Source organism: Saccoglossus kowalevskii, chromosome 12 (assembly GCF_978046115.1).
Source record: "Saccoglossus kowalevskii chromosome 12, keSacKowa6.1, whole genome shotgun sequence".
NCBI classification, from domain to species: Eukaryota; Metazoa; Hemichordata; class Enteropneusta; family Harrimaniidae; genus Saccoglossus; species Saccoglossus kowalevskii.
This window is the reverse complement of record NC_140652.1, coordinates 27485638-27503155: the sequence shown is the minus strand read 5'-3', so window position 1 is coordinate 27503155 and position 17518 is coordinate 27485638. Positions and strand designations below refer to the sequence as shown.

Sequence of the window (17518 nt, the reverse complement as noted above, 5' to 3'; positions counted from 1 at the left end):
TAGTTCGGTTCACAAGAAAGACATACCTTCACCATTTCACTTTTCTTCACAGGATGTCAATGTGTGTTAAACACCTGCCCGGGATCTCCACTCACGTATCACGGGGGAAATTCTTTCCTCTGGGTTTCTCCACACTTGTCGGGGGGAAACTCGTCTCGGCTCTATGTCACGTCCCCTTGAGGTATGGGATCGGGAAAGTCACTTATACTTTACGGTCAAATAAGACACACACAACAAAATACGTTTCAACTCTCGTCTTAGTCGGTCAATCGAGCACTCTATAAGACACAGCGCCCTGGGGAAAGAAATCCCCAAGACTCTCGCAAGGCTGACCCAAGACTCTCTTAGACTGCGTCAACACTCGCCCCAAGGCTCTCCAGGACTGCCCTCGACTGCGTCTATCGTGCTGTGCTCCCCAAGACCAACTAAAAACTCTCTTTATTCATTTTCAAAACTCTAACCAATAACAATGCAGTAAAAAGACTCTAGGGCGTAACCTTCAACCATAAAGCCAATCATACTAAGTACTGAATACGTCATATCTTTTGATTAATCGTTCACTACATTAATAGCTATGGATACCAACTGTCAAAATGAGTAGTCTAAATAGCGGTGGTTATCTGGTAATTAGTTCCAAATCACTGAGCCAAGTTCCGTCCAAAACTTCAAATAGGCCTAAACAATGACAGACATAACACAGCAATTCAGCTAATAATCAGCTAATTAAGTCGGTCAACAGATACGCAAAAACAAATTCATGACAGTTGTAGATGGTTGTCTACAAGGGCATTGTTTATCTATAACGTGCCAAAACTGATGATACAGAGGGCAGATGATGGTCTACAAGGGCATCTTTTATTTATATATACAAATGCAGATGCTGGCTTAAAATGGCATAATACATCTATGATGCTTTGGAAATAAATAGTGCAGATAATGGCTGACAAAGGCATGATTCATCCTTGATGCTTTGAAACATAACCTTCAAAGCCATATGCAAAAAGTTGCACCATAGAGTGGCATGCTTTAAATTTATAGAATAATATGTTTCTTGTTGTCATCTCATTTTTACTCGAAAATTACTTTTTGAAATGTCAAGATAAGGAACACTATATAATAATTTTTACAATGTAAAAATGTTCATATTTCAACATTAATCGAGAATTTAACAGTTACGACCTATAACCAAGGAGGTATTCGTGATCATTATCATCCTTAAACATGTATTTACCGTTTACACAGTGTGAGTATGTTGAATTGGTATTGTAGATTAATAACATTAGTAGGCAATGCTAACGATAGGTGAAGTACCTTGAAAGAATGGCGAAGTACATTGACTATTACACATAAAACTGCTGCTGCAAAACCACGAGATGTTGGCCAAGAAGATTACCATTTTTTTATATCTGGAGATTTTGTTTGGGTTTATTATTATCAATAATGTGATAATTATAGATGTAGCAGTTTGTGTACAAAAATTAGTTTAGTACCAAACATGGATGAGATGTGCATCACAAATATGTTACAGTATTCATTTCAAAACAGACTAAAAATGGAAATGAAAATAATCACAACGTGGGTTTCCAGTGCTCAATGATCATTTATTTTACAATTACTGCTCACACCAAGAAAGCATAACCAAGGATCACCCAAGTTATTAACGAATTATTTATGCTAAACAAATCAAACCATTTCATATGGTATGCGAATTCAAATCATGCAACGTGATTCAATTTAGACAATCTGAATATTGTTATATTGCATCATTCTTGGTCATTTTCTTACTGCAACTGAAAGTAAAACAAAAAATAAAGCAATGTCACTGTAGTAAAAAAAATATTTTAGGAAGCATATATATGATTCACAAAGGAGCTTCCCTGCAAAGTAATATTTTATGAATCTCGCACCAAATTGAAGCGTATTTCTATCACATTTATGTAGCCAATTTCAAGATGAAACTGACGTTTCCGTTAACAATAAATATAACAGTGTGAATTAGAAAAGGGTAACCAACAATTTCAAAATAAATTATATTCTTTCATTGCAGTCTGTATTACTTATTATTTTTTTGTCTATTTCAAATATTTACAATATCGAAATAACTACAATAATTTTGCAAAAAATATATATATATGTGCGATAGAATAAGACAGCTAGTCAATTTTCAATTTATCCGTATTTCAAAATAATATGGTCATCTTGTTAATCAAATCAGCCTCTATACCGACGAATATTGCATCACCCAATATTAGTGTATACTCATTGTATTATATGATAACTCAAACTAGTCAGAAGACCGTAAGTATGCATGTGAAGATTTGGTATTTGTTCAAACCCAACGAAGATAATTGCTGAATAACTAATACTAACAATTGTAATGAAAGACTAGTGTTTTGGGAATAGTTTCAAATATTCAAACCACTATGACAGGGAAACATCGATAAAGGTATTCGACACCATGTAAATGTGTGCAACAACTATTAAAAAACTTACTATACAAACTTATTTTCAACAAAAATTCCACATTCAGTGCAGTAAATATTCACGATGTTTTTAGCAAAGAGACGTTTCAGATATGTTGGAAATTCGTTTGTTTTCGTTGACGCAGTTCAACACGTTTTTTTTTGGGGGGGGGGGTGCTTTTGATAAATGTTCTAGTTTGTTTTCATTACCTCCCTGGTACCTCCCAGCTGTATCCAAATTCTTTGACATCTTCAGTCAATTTCAATGTGCCATCGGGTAATAACATTTTCATATCATTTGTCTCATCTCCATTGGCGTCACCTAGCAACCCACACACCATTCCATGCCATGCTTCATCTACATCGGCTTTCACAGCACCATTTCCATTCCATGAGAGTGTAAAAACGCCGGGATAATCTACGATAACCCTTGTTCTTTGTTTATCAAATCTGATTTCCATACTGTTGGCAATAGTGACAGGCAGTGAGAAGTATACGGATTTATCATTCACCTGTGAAGAAAAATCAAATATTTAGCGGCATTATATTATATTTCCATTAACTTTGAGATCGCACGTTATGTGTGAAACCGAACGCATATACTGGACAAACAAAAGTCGTGATGAAGCCAAAATATCACGTGAAATTTAACAAACGCGAAAGCATTATCTGCTTAATGATACGCTATACAAATTTGGTAATAGTCAATTATGTTATAGTTATCTCAACGTCATATTGCATGCTTTCTTTTGTACACATGAAGTGATGTCAGGTATTTACAAAGAAGTGAGCGCTTTCTGTTCTACATATCAAGTATTAAAATTATTTTCAGACCCAAATATTACAGAAAACTTTATGCACTTCTGAGATAATTTAGTATTGTAGCACTGTACATACAGACACACTTATCAAAAGGTATACATTTTTCAAATAACGAAAACGCAAAAAAATTTTACTACCCTTCGGCATTCATTAACTTGAAGTATTCGTAAATTCGAAATTTCAAACAAACATTTGTCTTGGTACATGATAGGCTTTTAAAAAATAGTAGTATATAGTTTTATGATATCAATAATGTTATTTTATTATAATCTACAATATATTATTTGACAATTTGAGTTTACCTTGACATCAGTATTACTCAGTTCAATGACAGCAGTTGGTAAGAAAACCCGTACAGCGAAAACATAGGTCTTGTTATGACCGTTATTGAAAGTAGAGTAGTGTTCAGTATGGACAGCAAATTTCTTGTTTTCTGTGCAATCCTGGAACAACTTGTATGTACAGGGTCCATGGAAATTAAACTTCAAACCATCAAAAGTCTCGAAGTGGGGGTCGCCTACTTCACCTCCGACTGAAAAATACAATTACTTGTTTTGGTTCTACATATATATTCGAAATAAACACTTTGAAAGATTTTTTTCGAACACCATGGCCACATCACATGACCATTTTCACACATAACTACAAGAACAATACAAAAATAAAAATAATTAAAATCAGACGAAGATTAAAATTAAAACACACGTTCGTGTGTATTAAAAACAGAACAATTAGAACATTTAGCTTTTAAGACGTCATAAAATAAATAATTGTGATCGACAACCACCCATTTCACCACATATTAATTTCCAAAGCAATGTGATAGTTCGCAAGAAAATGCCAAAAATGACAAATATAACAAAAACACAGAACTCACTGAGGTTCCAGAAAACGAGAAGAAACAAAATTAAACAAATAAATAGCAGCTTTAAAATACTTACAGCCTCTAGGTTCTGTGAAGGCAATCATAGAACAGGTTGATATAAATAACAATGAACATAAGGATTAAATCAATGAGATTAAATCAATGAATAAATTATTTGCAATTTTATTACAAATATCCCTGAATACGTGTTTTTGTACTTAATATGTATATCGATAGCAGTTTGTTTTGTTTTTAGTTACGATGTTTTTTTGTTTCATAACTACGTATGCTACATATTATTTCCCCTTAAATTCAACTACAATTCAGTAATAAATGATATACAACCATTACCCACGTTCTTTACAGCATATTTCGTCGTCAGCGGAACATTTACAAGTTGTAATATGTACAGGGTACTTGTCATTGCAATTATTGAGACAAAGCCCATTACACAGGTCGCAGTGCACTAATTCAAGACAAAATAAATAAATATTTATTTATTAATTAATAATTAATTATTTAACTAAAAAATAACGACATAATATCCATAGCAAATTATACTTTTATTTGCAGTTGTAATGAACTTATTTATTTTGAATTACTTACATATTTTCTTACAGCAAATGCATCCATTGTTACAAAACTGGCCTTTTGTCCCCATTTCCTTCTCATCCCACTCACATACAGGTGATGTTCTACACTTTCCACGACCTGGAAATTCTTTGGCACACATGTCTTCATCTAAAATAAATGTTCAACTACTGATAATATGCATTTGTTAGGTTTAATTATATTTCCGGGTGTAATTGGTTTAGTTTAGTGTAAAAGTAAAAATGGTCAGGTATGTATATATTTGATCTTGCCTGTATTGACTTTGAAGAATCAATGTTGTGGCAGAATCATTGTGTTTTATACGCTTGGCAGCAGCACAGAATCAGTGCACACGTTTATTTAAATTGCTGCCAATGTTTTTGTGTGTTACACTTAATTATTAATTATTTGTTTGGTAGTAGTTGTACTGGCCGTAGAGCACGCTCAAAGAGCTTTGACTCTTATGACATGTTCATATAATTGTATTGTATGCTGGTGACACGTTAAATTAACGTCTCGTCTGTGACTATAAGCTAATGATAACCAATAGTTAAACATGTGACAAAAACAATGTCCATGCTTCGTCTTGTCAACTACTAAGTGGACTTTTTATAACTTATCAGTAAAGCTACATAAAAGATATGTTGTAACAATTCCATTTATTCACTCGAAGGTACGTAATGTGACTTAAATGTGTCCTGACCAGTCAACAATGTTGAATAGGAAATTATATTAGGATTATTATTGTAATTACTCACTGTTTCCATTCAGACTGCAATCTGAAATGTGAAAAAAAAACATTGCAAGTTAGTATATACGTTAAAAACCAATAGCCCGGATGTTTGTAATGTTAGTATTGTCAAGAAAGTTTTTGCGCATCACGAAAGAAAACAAAAACAATGAAATTTAAACAGTGTAAATCATCAGCACTTTCAGAGTAATCCAAAGATTAACATAAGTTAACGCATGATTAAGCTTTAATCTAAGATATTCAGCTTTTTCCCGTGTATGATTAACACGCGACAAGACAAATATAATTTGAACGTAGTTGTGATGGGTATGTTTGTACATTGAATATATCAACAAAAACACTTTTATTCCACAAACAAAAATAAAATATAAAATAATCATTTTGACTCTCGAATAGTATATATTTCATATGCTGTTTATTTTGTTACAGCTCTAGATTTTGGAATTTGGTGAATGTCTGTAATAAAGATTTAAAAAAAAAAATATTGTCCGGGTGAACCACTGTTGAATTAGGCAAATCTTCAACTACATACTACCTGTGTCAGAAATGATAACTTACCTTTTTCACAGCATTTTTCATCTGGGGAGGGGGCAAACGGACGGATTGTCCTCACATTCAATTGTCTTTCGTGGATCACAACAAAATTATTGCCGGAGTGAACCACTGTTGAATTAGGCAAATCGTCAACTACATACTACCTGTGTCAGAAATGATAACTTACCTTTTTCACAGCATTTTTCATCGGGGGGGGGGGGGCAAACGCACGGATTGTCCTCACATTCAATTGTCTTTCGTGGATCACAACAAAATTATTGCCGTAGTGAACCACTGTTGAATTAGGCAAATCCTCAACTACATACTACCTGTGTCAGAAATAATAACTTACTTTTTTCACAGCATTTTTCATCTGAGGGGCAAACGCACGGATTGTCCTTACATTCAATTGTCTTAGGTGGGTCACAAGCAATATTGCATGATTTGTCGTGGCACCAGAACTCGTCTGTTTCACAGCTATCTGTGTGAAAAAATTAAACATTTACTGTTTATGTGTTTCATGTTGACATGTTCAAGTATAAAACGCAGGCCCACATTGTGATCTTATTTTCTAAATGTATTAATGTCACTGTAATAATAATTTTGCTCAGTTTAATACAAATCAAATGATTTATATACCCACACAGTAACCAAATGGTTTACTCTTGCAGATTGTTTTAGCTGGAAGAGCTTATTTAAGATGAAAAGCTGACAATTCTGATCATTACACTTAAAACTATATATTGTGATAAGATCAAATTGGGCCACATTTATTAGGAACATTATTATCTCTTTGTGTATGTCTTGTGTAATGACAGTGCAACAAATTCTAAATTTAAGGAACAGAGGCATTTGACCTACGTTTTCTGACTAATGCCCGTATATGAAATTCAACACATTCCAGAGCTCTATGAATTGTAAAAAGCACATGCACGCAATGAGAATGTCGTTGACCTTAGCAAAATTGTCGAATTGAACTTACTATCAGGAATACAACAATTCTTTCCGTTAGGACAATGACATTTTTCTGTAGGGGATAATTTTGTGTTTACTGGGCATTCGCCATCATAACATAGACCATTACACTCAACACAGCTTTCTGAAGAAAATAACAAGAAAAGCATATTACATTTTATTTTCATGATGAACCATATCAAAGTATCATACTATTTGACTAGACGACCTTCTATAATAAAGTTTTCGTGTATATTACAAGTTCACTTAGTGTAGCCTGCAACATTATGCATCTATATGTGGGTCATATATTCATTACAAACAACCTGTTAAAGTAAATGGGTGATCGATTAATTGTTTCTAAACAATGCGTGTTAGAAATTCATTGTATTTGACTAGTACTCTGTATAATAGGTCAACACACAAGTAGGCCTACACATTGTTATATAGTTAAACAACAGGCTATCATATTCACTAAATCGAAATTATCTCACCACAAAATAACCATCATCTTAAATGCATAAACAGTTTTCACGATTTCATGGTCATTACCCTACTATGCAACGATGAACTCATGTTTTAACATTGTTGTACTCAATGAATGATTCAGATACGTGATACATTCTCGGTAAAAATAAGATAAGCAATAGACATACTGACAAAGCACTTCTTTGATGGTGGACACTGTGTAGAGGATGAAAGTTCGACTTCTCCGAGAAGAGGAGCGTTACGACAAACTCCACCAGCTTCATGACAGGTTTTATCTAGATTCAAGATAAATAATTGGTTAATTAATTTAACATTACATTTCCATCAGTTTAGCAAGTTTGTGTATAACCTAATATATAGGTGTATGTAGAATGGGACATATAAATTACTCACCAACACAGCATATTGTTCCCTTTGGTGTGTAACAGTATACTTGAACCATTGATGTACCGCAATCATTTCCACCATGAACATAACCACCACAGTCAGCCGAGCAGTCAATTCCTGCAGCCGAACAAAATAGGTTATCAATCAAATATTTTACCCGAAAATTTAATAAAAAATGAAAAAAATATACATAAGTATTAACTTACTTCCGTCATCGCTGGTACCAGGGTCTTCATCTTCATAATGGTCTCTACCATATCTTTCAATGGCTTGTAATTGTTCAATCGTCTTAATAATAATAGAATAAATGAATGAATGATATAATGAGATGCGAATATAAGTAATAATTCGAATACGTAAAATGTTAAATGACCATAACTTACCGTTGGAATTACAGAATAAATTTGACACACAAGTATAAATGTAAATATCCACACTCGAGCCATTTTGTACCTATTAAAAATAATTTATTAATAGAAAAGACACATAGCAACACTTTACACATACAAATAATGTTATGTTTCTAGATTCTGACTAAATCAATGATTTTGTTCATGCTTTCAAGGTATACATTTGAGATTGCTTTATATGGGAGATTAGGACATGTTTTGTGAATACATACTTTGTGTTAGTTAAGATGGCAACAAACCTTAATAATAAATCAATGTCACATGTTACATCACCACACCTGAATTGAAAACTTTCATTTTTGTTAATGTAACTATCTGACGTGTATTTTTTATTATATTGGTGTTGTTGTTGTTGTTAGAAACTTAAGTTTTGCTTACCAAGTATTACTACCTTTTCATATGTATAATAAATTGTATTGAGAGGGAATACGTATTTTATCTAAATTACAGTTCGGTGTTTTAGTTACATTTGTGATTGTAAAATTTTTTTTAAAGACTTTTGGGAGTTAAAAGAATGAGGTGTATATAACGGGAAATTGAGCGCAAGAGCAATCACTAGACATGTATTTTTAAAAAATCGATTTGTTTAATAGTCAACCAGATTCGGGGAAGATGACGGGTGAGAGTTAAACATTCACGCAAATCAAACTGCGCTACTCGATGAATGTGTCAATAATGGCAAATCTTGAAGACTTTTTGCAAACCCTAATACTGCGAAATGTTGAGTACTACTTTGTATCACGTTTTTCTTCAAAACTAACGAGATATTTCGCAGATGCTGAACAGGCAGATGCCAAATGCCAATTCAAAGTTATTATATGTTATTGTCCTAAATGTATTTGATTCAAGACCATCATTTCGAGATCACCATGATGTGCATCAACCAGTTTCCCGCTGTCACCCATACCAATAACCAAATAACAACTCAATTATATAAACAAGTTATATTACATATACATTAATCAGGATGTTGCATACAATTTTGGCTCTTACAAAACGTATTAATCCATTAAATAAAATATACGAACAAAATGAAATAAAATCAATTGTTGACACACAAACCAACTGAAATGATAGTGCAATATATAATGTTTATACATTGTAAATCAATACCTCATATTTAGCATCTAATCACAGGCTTTAAACACTTAATATTTATTATGACCAACAATTATAACACTGTCACCTAATTGCATATAATTAGAGACTTCAGAGTATTCATATTATATTGAGTCAATAGAACCATATCTTTGCTTACAATAAAAATGCTTTTTTGACACAACTCCAGTTATGGTACTAAGTCAGAGACTATTTGGTGAATGTATACCAACCAATTACTTGGATAATTATAATCAGCTCTAACACTACAAACACAAACATTTCATGTTAGATATTCAACAGAACATACACCCTCAATAAAACTTCAATCTTATAAAAATAGGAACCGATTACGCCAATCAAATACGATTTGACAATTACAATGCAAGGGTTGATTTTATCCAATCATGTTTCTAGTTATAAAAAGTAATTGTGTTACGCCCAGCCTCTATTTAGAATTTGTTGAATGTGTAATTTATATTACCAGTCAATTACATACACAGAATCATTCTTCAACGCATACATATGTATGCACGACAGTGAAACTTAAGCCATTAGAAATTACATTACATACACATAATCATTCTTCAACGCATACATATGTATACACGACAGTAAAACTTAAGCCATTAGAAATTGGCACTCCATTCCAGTGAACATAAAAAAACAAAATTCAACACACACGATGGGTAATAAACATGGGTAGGATATTTACACAAAAGACAAAAATGTGAAAAACGCTGTGATATTTTGACCAAAATTGTCATTATTAACAGTGAAGAATATTCGTCATGTTGGGAACACATTTGTATTACAAAACATCAGAATAACCTTTGAATAATTCAGATTGTCAAAATTATTCGAAATATTAAAAATGGATTTACCAAATTTATACCAGCAGATACTGGAGGCAAGACCAACAAAATTAAGTGTTTATTGCACACGATCTAGACAAGTCAACGTCATGATACTTTTACATCCGATTGCAGATGGTTCATGTTATTCAAAAACAAAACACTGATCATCAGATGTGTACATATCCAATCACACAGAATGATATACAGAATATTGCCTCATACACATACAGAATAAAATTTACAATTACCTTGATGCACTTGTCAGACGATTGCTGTGTTCAGTTCTGGAAAGCTTGGATACATATCGGCGTTGTGATATTTTGTGGAATAACACGAATATATATATTTTTCAATCATGCTAATCATGTTTGCTTTTATGTGGCCAATAGGAGAATAGCCATATGTGTTTCACATTTCCATATTAGGGAGGATACTGACTAGATTTAGTATATATTATTATGTGACATAATATTAATTTGACGTCTTATGAAGTCGTTGTTTATTTCGATAGAAACACATGTTGTTCAATCTCACAACAGTGGTGATTATAATTAAGATTACACTATTAATAATCAATGAATTAAACAGCATGTTGGAACATATTATCTTCACGCATCATATTATCTTCATGCAAGTGAACAAACAACCAGGCAAACCAAACACAACACATTATTTACGCTACCGGAAATAAGCTAGGCTGGTCCATATTACCAGATATAACTTGGCTGCCGTCAACTGAACAAGAAACTTAACTGCAGATAATTATGCTATGCCATTAAGTTTGCACAGGTGTACCCATAACCATTAACATCACACCTCAATGGTAAACCATAGTACGATTGAAAATTTACTTAAATTTTAAAAATAATAATATATATGATTTAAACCAGTAGTCGAAAATACAAATTTAAAATATGGAAAAAAGTACTTTTATGTTGTGCAGCCATATAGCAGATTTACTTATATAATTTACTTTCAATTGTATGCTAATCTAATGCGAGATGTACAGTTATTGCTAAATGTCTTATAATTCGACATATAATTTTTTGTGACGTCAATTTAAGATGTTTGAATTTGAATTTGAAAGTGTGAGTGTTAAAACGATTCGGCTAAAAGTCACAAAAAACTCTCATTCACAAACAGCGTAAGTGCACCTGTGTTGTTACACGTTTACATATATTGGCGTAACATATTGAATTTCCTTATATAATAAAAATTATTCTAGCTTGGGAGTTTGGGAAGGAAAACGTGGAATTAAAGAACGTTACTAGTGAAAATGTATTATAATATGATAATGTGTTCATATAATCACTTGAATAGATACTTTTCATTTAAATATTTTTCTATAATAACAAATTGCAATTGATCTCTACATTAGCGCAAAAACATAGTAGTTACTAAGTGATAGTATGATATGTCAGTGTTTTTCGAGTCTATATTAATTTATTTATATCATTTATGTTTTGAAGGTTACAATTATTGCTTGTGATCACTTCAGTAAAATTTTGCCATACTTTCGAAATGATTCTTATTAATTGATAGAATAGAAAGTAATATTTTCTTATATTGTAAGTTGATCATTGATGTGCTTTTGATTTGGCGATTACTATTCTTAAAAATAAAATATTATTCACTTTGAACTTTGATCCGTGTCTTCAGTGTTTGTGAATATAATGTGTTTAATGTACATTTTTCATTAATGTATATTGTGAATGATTTTTCTTACATTTGAATTTGTGAAAATGTTACTATTGGTCGTTATTCTTAAGATACTAGGGTTCATGGTCTTCACATTTAACGTTTATGTGTTTAAAGTGAACATGATTTCATTAATATTAAAATTATTTCTGGCACAACAGTGATATTGTTTCTTGTTGTATAGCAACAGTATGAGGTATACGATGTGCACATTTCTCTTTTTTATGTTTAGAATATGGTGCATTATCTTTATTATCCTTAAACTTTATTGACTTTAGAAACATGTTACTTATTGGTCGTTATTCCTGCTGTTTACATAGATGAAACGTGTTCATGTTAAGCACACAGTTCGTGTATGTGTTTGGAGTAGTCAGCAAGACCTTTATTATTCCTAAAAGTCTTCTTTGACACTAAAATTAAATGTTTTTCTTTTTTGTGTGCATAGAAATAATATATGTATGTGACATTTTCACTGTTGGTAACGATGTTCATGGTTAGTTTTTATCGCTGTACAAGAATACCATGTATCCATGGGGTTTACATTTCTCGTTCATATGTTTTGGATTTTGCGGTTAATCTTTATTGTTCTTAAAATTCAATCATGTCTGAAGATACATTTCACTAAGAATTCTTGCTGTGTGGAAATGATGTATCTATGTCTCGTGTATGCTATTGGATTATTGTGCGTGAACTTTATTATTCTTAAAATTCAAATATTTAATGGCAATAATTGTTGCCATTGATCGTTGTTCTTGTTGTATCACAATAAAATATGTCGATCTTTGTACATTTCTTATTCATGTAATTATAATTGTGGGGTATTTTTTATTGCTCTTAAAATTCAATTATAGTAGTGTTAATTTCACTCTGAATCGTTTGTTCATGCTGTGTGGGAATTACACGTGACTATGCTGTGTGTGTATTTTTTTATTCTTGAAAATGTTACTGTTGACTGGCAATGAAGGTATATATATACTTGTTTATTTTAATTACGAATGGCATGTGTTCATGACGTGTACATTAAATTAATTATTGGCTGGCAATAAAGATAGCTTTAAAATGTCGTTCTTGCTGCATAAGAATGATTTTATGCATGGTATAAACATTTCTCTTTTATTTTAAAAATTGAATTGCGATAAAGATTGGTGTAAAAGGATAAGTGCCGTTTAAGCTATTTATTTTACGACGGTGTACAGGTTATTGATTGTTTATTAATTGCCTCATTCATCTTCCACACACTACTGACTGAAAGTTTACCATTCAGCATAATCCACATAATATAGTATTTGAGACAAAAGTTGGTAAATATATCCTGTATATCACACAATATCATGTGCCATTTATTCTTTCCAAGCGGAAGAATATTGTGTAAAATTAATGTATTTGATTAAATAATGTATCTTGTGTGACAACAATGTTTTTTGTGTGTGTTCATGCCGTTTTTTTGTTTATTCAAGACTTCACGGCTTCATCATGACAACTGTCCTCGCAGGTTTTGAAATAAAAAAAATAAATATGTTATATGTTGGTGTTTATTATCACTGCTACCAAGATAATTTGTGAGCATTGGTGGTCCATTAATATTATGATAGAAAGCATAGTAAGTGCAGTGTAACTAAGACATAATAAAATACTACTTGATATTCCATGCTCTATTTATGTAATGTTTTTATTTAAATGAAGGTTTGTGTATTGAACAAGTGACTACAATTCTCGGTATAGATGTTAATATTGTGACCCAAATATATATTTATTAGAAACTGTTAAGTGCTGAACTAGTACAGCCGAAGCGCTCGAGCAATACGTATACGACCGAAGATCACGTAATCCGTAATCAGTACATACCTTTTTTATCATATATCCTATAGGGTAATTTTAAATAAAAAATACACTTCTTTCGAGCTACTGGTATTTCATTTATTACGGTTATTAAGTTTAATCACAACATTTATTCAAACGTTAATAGTGTGGATTGATATTCCTGCCCATGTCGCCACAATATCAACAACACGCACAAGCGTTCTATTATTCGGACGCGCTCGCTAATTATTTGAAGTAGAACCCCCGCTCGAACCCGGACAATAATGCGTAATCCATTGAATGTGGTTCTATTTCAATCCTGAAATATCTCCTTGTGCTCGAAAACTAGTTTTATAAAGTTTCTCCCCACAAGAAGGAATATGTTTGCCAACAGGACCGAGCGTGATATGGAGTATTATTGCAAGGTTCGCTCCTAGGTTTATGTGGTAACTAATAGAAGGTTGTGTGATATCACCTTTTGATCGGGAGCAATGTACATAATATAAGTTAAACTTTACTCATAAGTAACACTAGATTCTTGGCGCCTTTATTTTGTCTCCATTGGATTAGGAAGACACGGCATCACAGTCAGCTTTCACCATTCAAGTAGTATTTATCAACATTTTAACAACACGATTCGGAAGTAGCGTTAGTCATATACTTTGTATGGTAGCAATAGTAGAACTGTATTCTGCTTACCGTAAATAAATTGACAATGTTCATCATTGAGACTTGGATGACAGCAGGTGTTAGTATACCATTTCATGCGATCATGCAGTTCTTGTGCTAAGTGTCGTACATCTAGCGTTACAGATAACTCATATTCTCAGATCACTAGTTGTGTAACCAATGTCGCTAGACCTAGTGTTGTGTTTTTCTACTATTGGTCTTCCTTGTACTATATTAAATACAAATAATTCGTGTTTAATAAGATAATGTATATATCAAAAGAACGGATTATTCAAATTTGAAGCTAAATATTTAAATTATATCAACACATGTGTTGCTAGTAATGTAAGCAAGACGCATGCGTGTATACCGTCCTCTATTCGTAGACAAATGGACAAAAACATCATGTCAGGGGAGGGGTGAAGATGTTGTGAACTGATCGGACAATGACGTTTGTTGAAGAGAAGCACTGTTATGTCAGATACCCGTACTTGCCGTATTCCATGACGTCATGACATTGAAATATACTGCTAAGGCAAAAGAAACACTAATCATTCAGTATCTTAATGATTAGAACCCTTTAAGTGTGTATTTACCTACGCCTACCACCGACATTTACATATGCTCAGTTTACAGGGCGAGGTAAACAAATCAGAAAAGGAATACTTGATCGCTTGCCTGATTTATTGATTGATTGAATATGAATTAATATAAATGGTCGTCTCAACGAGTCTTGTTCATGTCCTATAGTTAAATTATATATACGTTCATTTTTCCATTTTATACTGTTCGACGCTACACAACAGTCGAATTTTTGATAAAAAAAATCCTACTGGTATAACTGATAGTTTGTTTGAATAACTATAATGAATTCGGGGTCAGTTCTCTGCTGATACCCAACACAACGCCTAGTATGATGTATGTCATGCTTTACAGTTTAGCCAATATGTGTAGAGGTGTTCATGTAAATGTAATTTCATATCAAGCTGTGTTGAAAAAAAGGAAAGATTATCGTACTATGATCGAATAAATCCCGAGTCATCGTCAGTAATTATTACAAGATATGTCATGATGTTATAATCTCTAATATGCCTTATTTATCATAGCAACAACAATAAGTGATGCATAATGGCACAAAGTGAAAGTCTTACGTTTCTCTCCCAGGTGATGCCTTTGTAACAAAACATGAAATAGAATAAAAATAATAAATATGAAATCGAACATATTGCCCATAAACAGTTCTTTCTTCATACACACATAACATCGATGCGCACTTCTGTTCGTTATTGCAATTGCCCACTCGGACCACCGTGTCAATTGAGAATCATTATGTCGCTATGACGACTGTATTTGTGGTTATTTTATACAGTAACGCATTTGTTCTTAATCAAAGAAAAAAAATACACACATTCGCAGTAACAAAGAGGATCTTGGTTTTTCTGTATTGAACCACCGTAATGCAAGTTCAACAATTTCTGGGTCAGTCATGTATATAATTTCTCCGGGAGGTAATGTGAGTATCGGTGACCATGCTAAGCGAGATGTAGTACATGAGGTTTGTTCACGTGATGTTTCGCTGTTTGTGTACGAATACATATGCGGCAATACTTAACGGAAACAGTTACGATATTCCAAACCATAGTCGACGATATTCTGTATGTGGCATTTTATTAAACAAGTAACAAAACTAAATCAATAGCTGTACAGATTGCATGTGTTGGAAGGGTGTTACAGTTGGTGAATCAACAGCTGAATCACGTGACTGAATGACTGCCTTCGTCAACAGTATCAGTCAATTTTTATTTTTATTAAACCTTTTGTGGCACAACTAGTGATATTTTAATTGCTGTATAGCCATAGCATTAGTATATGATGTGTCCATGCGTGAATTATCTTTAATATTCTTAAAATTCAATTATTGACTTGCGAAAAATGTTACTATTGCTCGTTGTTGCTGCTGCTTACATGGGTGACATATGTCCATGGTATACACATTTCTGGTGTATTTGTTTGCTATATGACCTTTATTATTCTTAAAATTCTTTTTGACACTAAATGTAAATAGCAATAGAATATGTGTGTGGTATTTCGTGTTTTGGCGATAATTTGTATTTCTTTACATTTATCTGGCAATAACGGTGTTGATGGTTAGTTCTTCTCACTGTGTAAGGATGCCGTGTGTATATGGTGCACACATTTCTTGTTATATACTTGGAATTTTGCGATTAATCTTTATTGTTCTTAAAATTCAATTATTGCCTGGCGATAAATTTCACTATATGAATCGCTGTTCTTGTTGTATGGGAATACCATGTGACCATGCTGTTTCCATGCATTTCTTGTTCATGTGTTCGGAATATTTAGCATGACCTTTATTCAAATACTGACTAACAATAAATATTGCTATTGATCGTTATTCTTGCTGTGCAAAGATGAAATGTGTCCATGGTGTAAGATGTTCTCGATCGCTTGATCGTTAGTATTGTTGACTAGCACTAAATTTTACTAATCATAGTTATTTTTATCGTATAAGGATGGGATAACCTTCGTCGTATCGGAATATGATAATGTGGCGTGTATATTTACTGTCCGTGTATTTGGAATAGTGTGCATTATCTTTATTATCTTTAAATTCAATTATTGGCTGGCAATAAAGGTAATTTTGCATTGTTCTTCCTGTATATGGATGACATACGTCCATGATGTGGATACTTTTCGTTCATGTGTTTGGAAGGTTGGAAATACTGTTTTAATATTTATCTTGGCGCCTTTATATATAAGTGAAATGTTCAGTCCTATCTCCCAAACCCACAAGTATAGTACACGTTCCTCTCTTAAAAATAATTTACGCATTACTAAATGGAAAACATCCATGGGTCAGAGGACGTTTCAGTATAGAGGGGTAACCCTATGGAATAACTTGCCATTCCATATCAGAAATTCAGCCTCTTTAGGCATTTTTAAGAAAACCTACAAAATTTATCTGAGTGAAAAATTTGTTGTAAATGGCTCAAGCCTATAATATGTATATTGTATTTTTTGTCCCTACAGAGGGCCCAATGAAAATTACTTTATTGTATATTGGCCTACCCTCTTTAAATAAAGTGTTAAATTAAATTAAAAGTAAAAAT

The 17518-nt window shown here is 32.7% G+C and overlaps 2 protein-coding genes across 2 annotated transcripts; both read right to left on the bottom strand.

Annotated features, from left to right (window-relative positions):
* Positions 1 to 1580: 1580 nt before the first annotated feature.
* Positions 1581 to 3732, bottom strand: LOC146735695 (von Willebrand factor-like). The gene is made up of 3 exons (XM_085506219.1): positions 3587 to 3732; positions 2673 to 2974; positions 1581 to 1790 (listed from the first exon to the last, which is right to left on the bottom strand). Exons 2-3 carry the CDS (start codon positions 2921 to 2923, stop codon positions 1754 to 1756), a joined length of 288 nt encoding a protein of 95 aa, XP_085362345.1. The 5' UTR covers positions 2924 to 2974; positions 3587 to 3732; the 3' UTR covers positions 1581 to 1753.
* Positions 3707 to 10528, bottom strand: LOC146735694 (uncharacterized). Its single transcript, XM_085506218.1, has 10 exons — positions 10469 to 10528; positions 8239 to 8308; positions 8062 to 8143; positions 7862 to 7972; positions 7636 to 7743; positions 7008 to 7124; positions 6378 to 6506; positions 5499 to 5519; positions 4756 to 4890; positions 3707 to 4615 (listed from the first exon to the last, which is right to left on the bottom strand). Exons 2-10 carry the CDS (start codon positions 8299 to 8301, stop codon positions 4497 to 4499), a joined length of 885 nt encoding a protein of 294 aa, XP_085362344.1. The 5' UTR covers positions 8302 to 8308; positions 10469 to 10528; the 3' UTR covers positions 3707 to 4496.
* Between the last annotated feature and the right edge of the window lie 6990 nt (positions 10529 to 17518).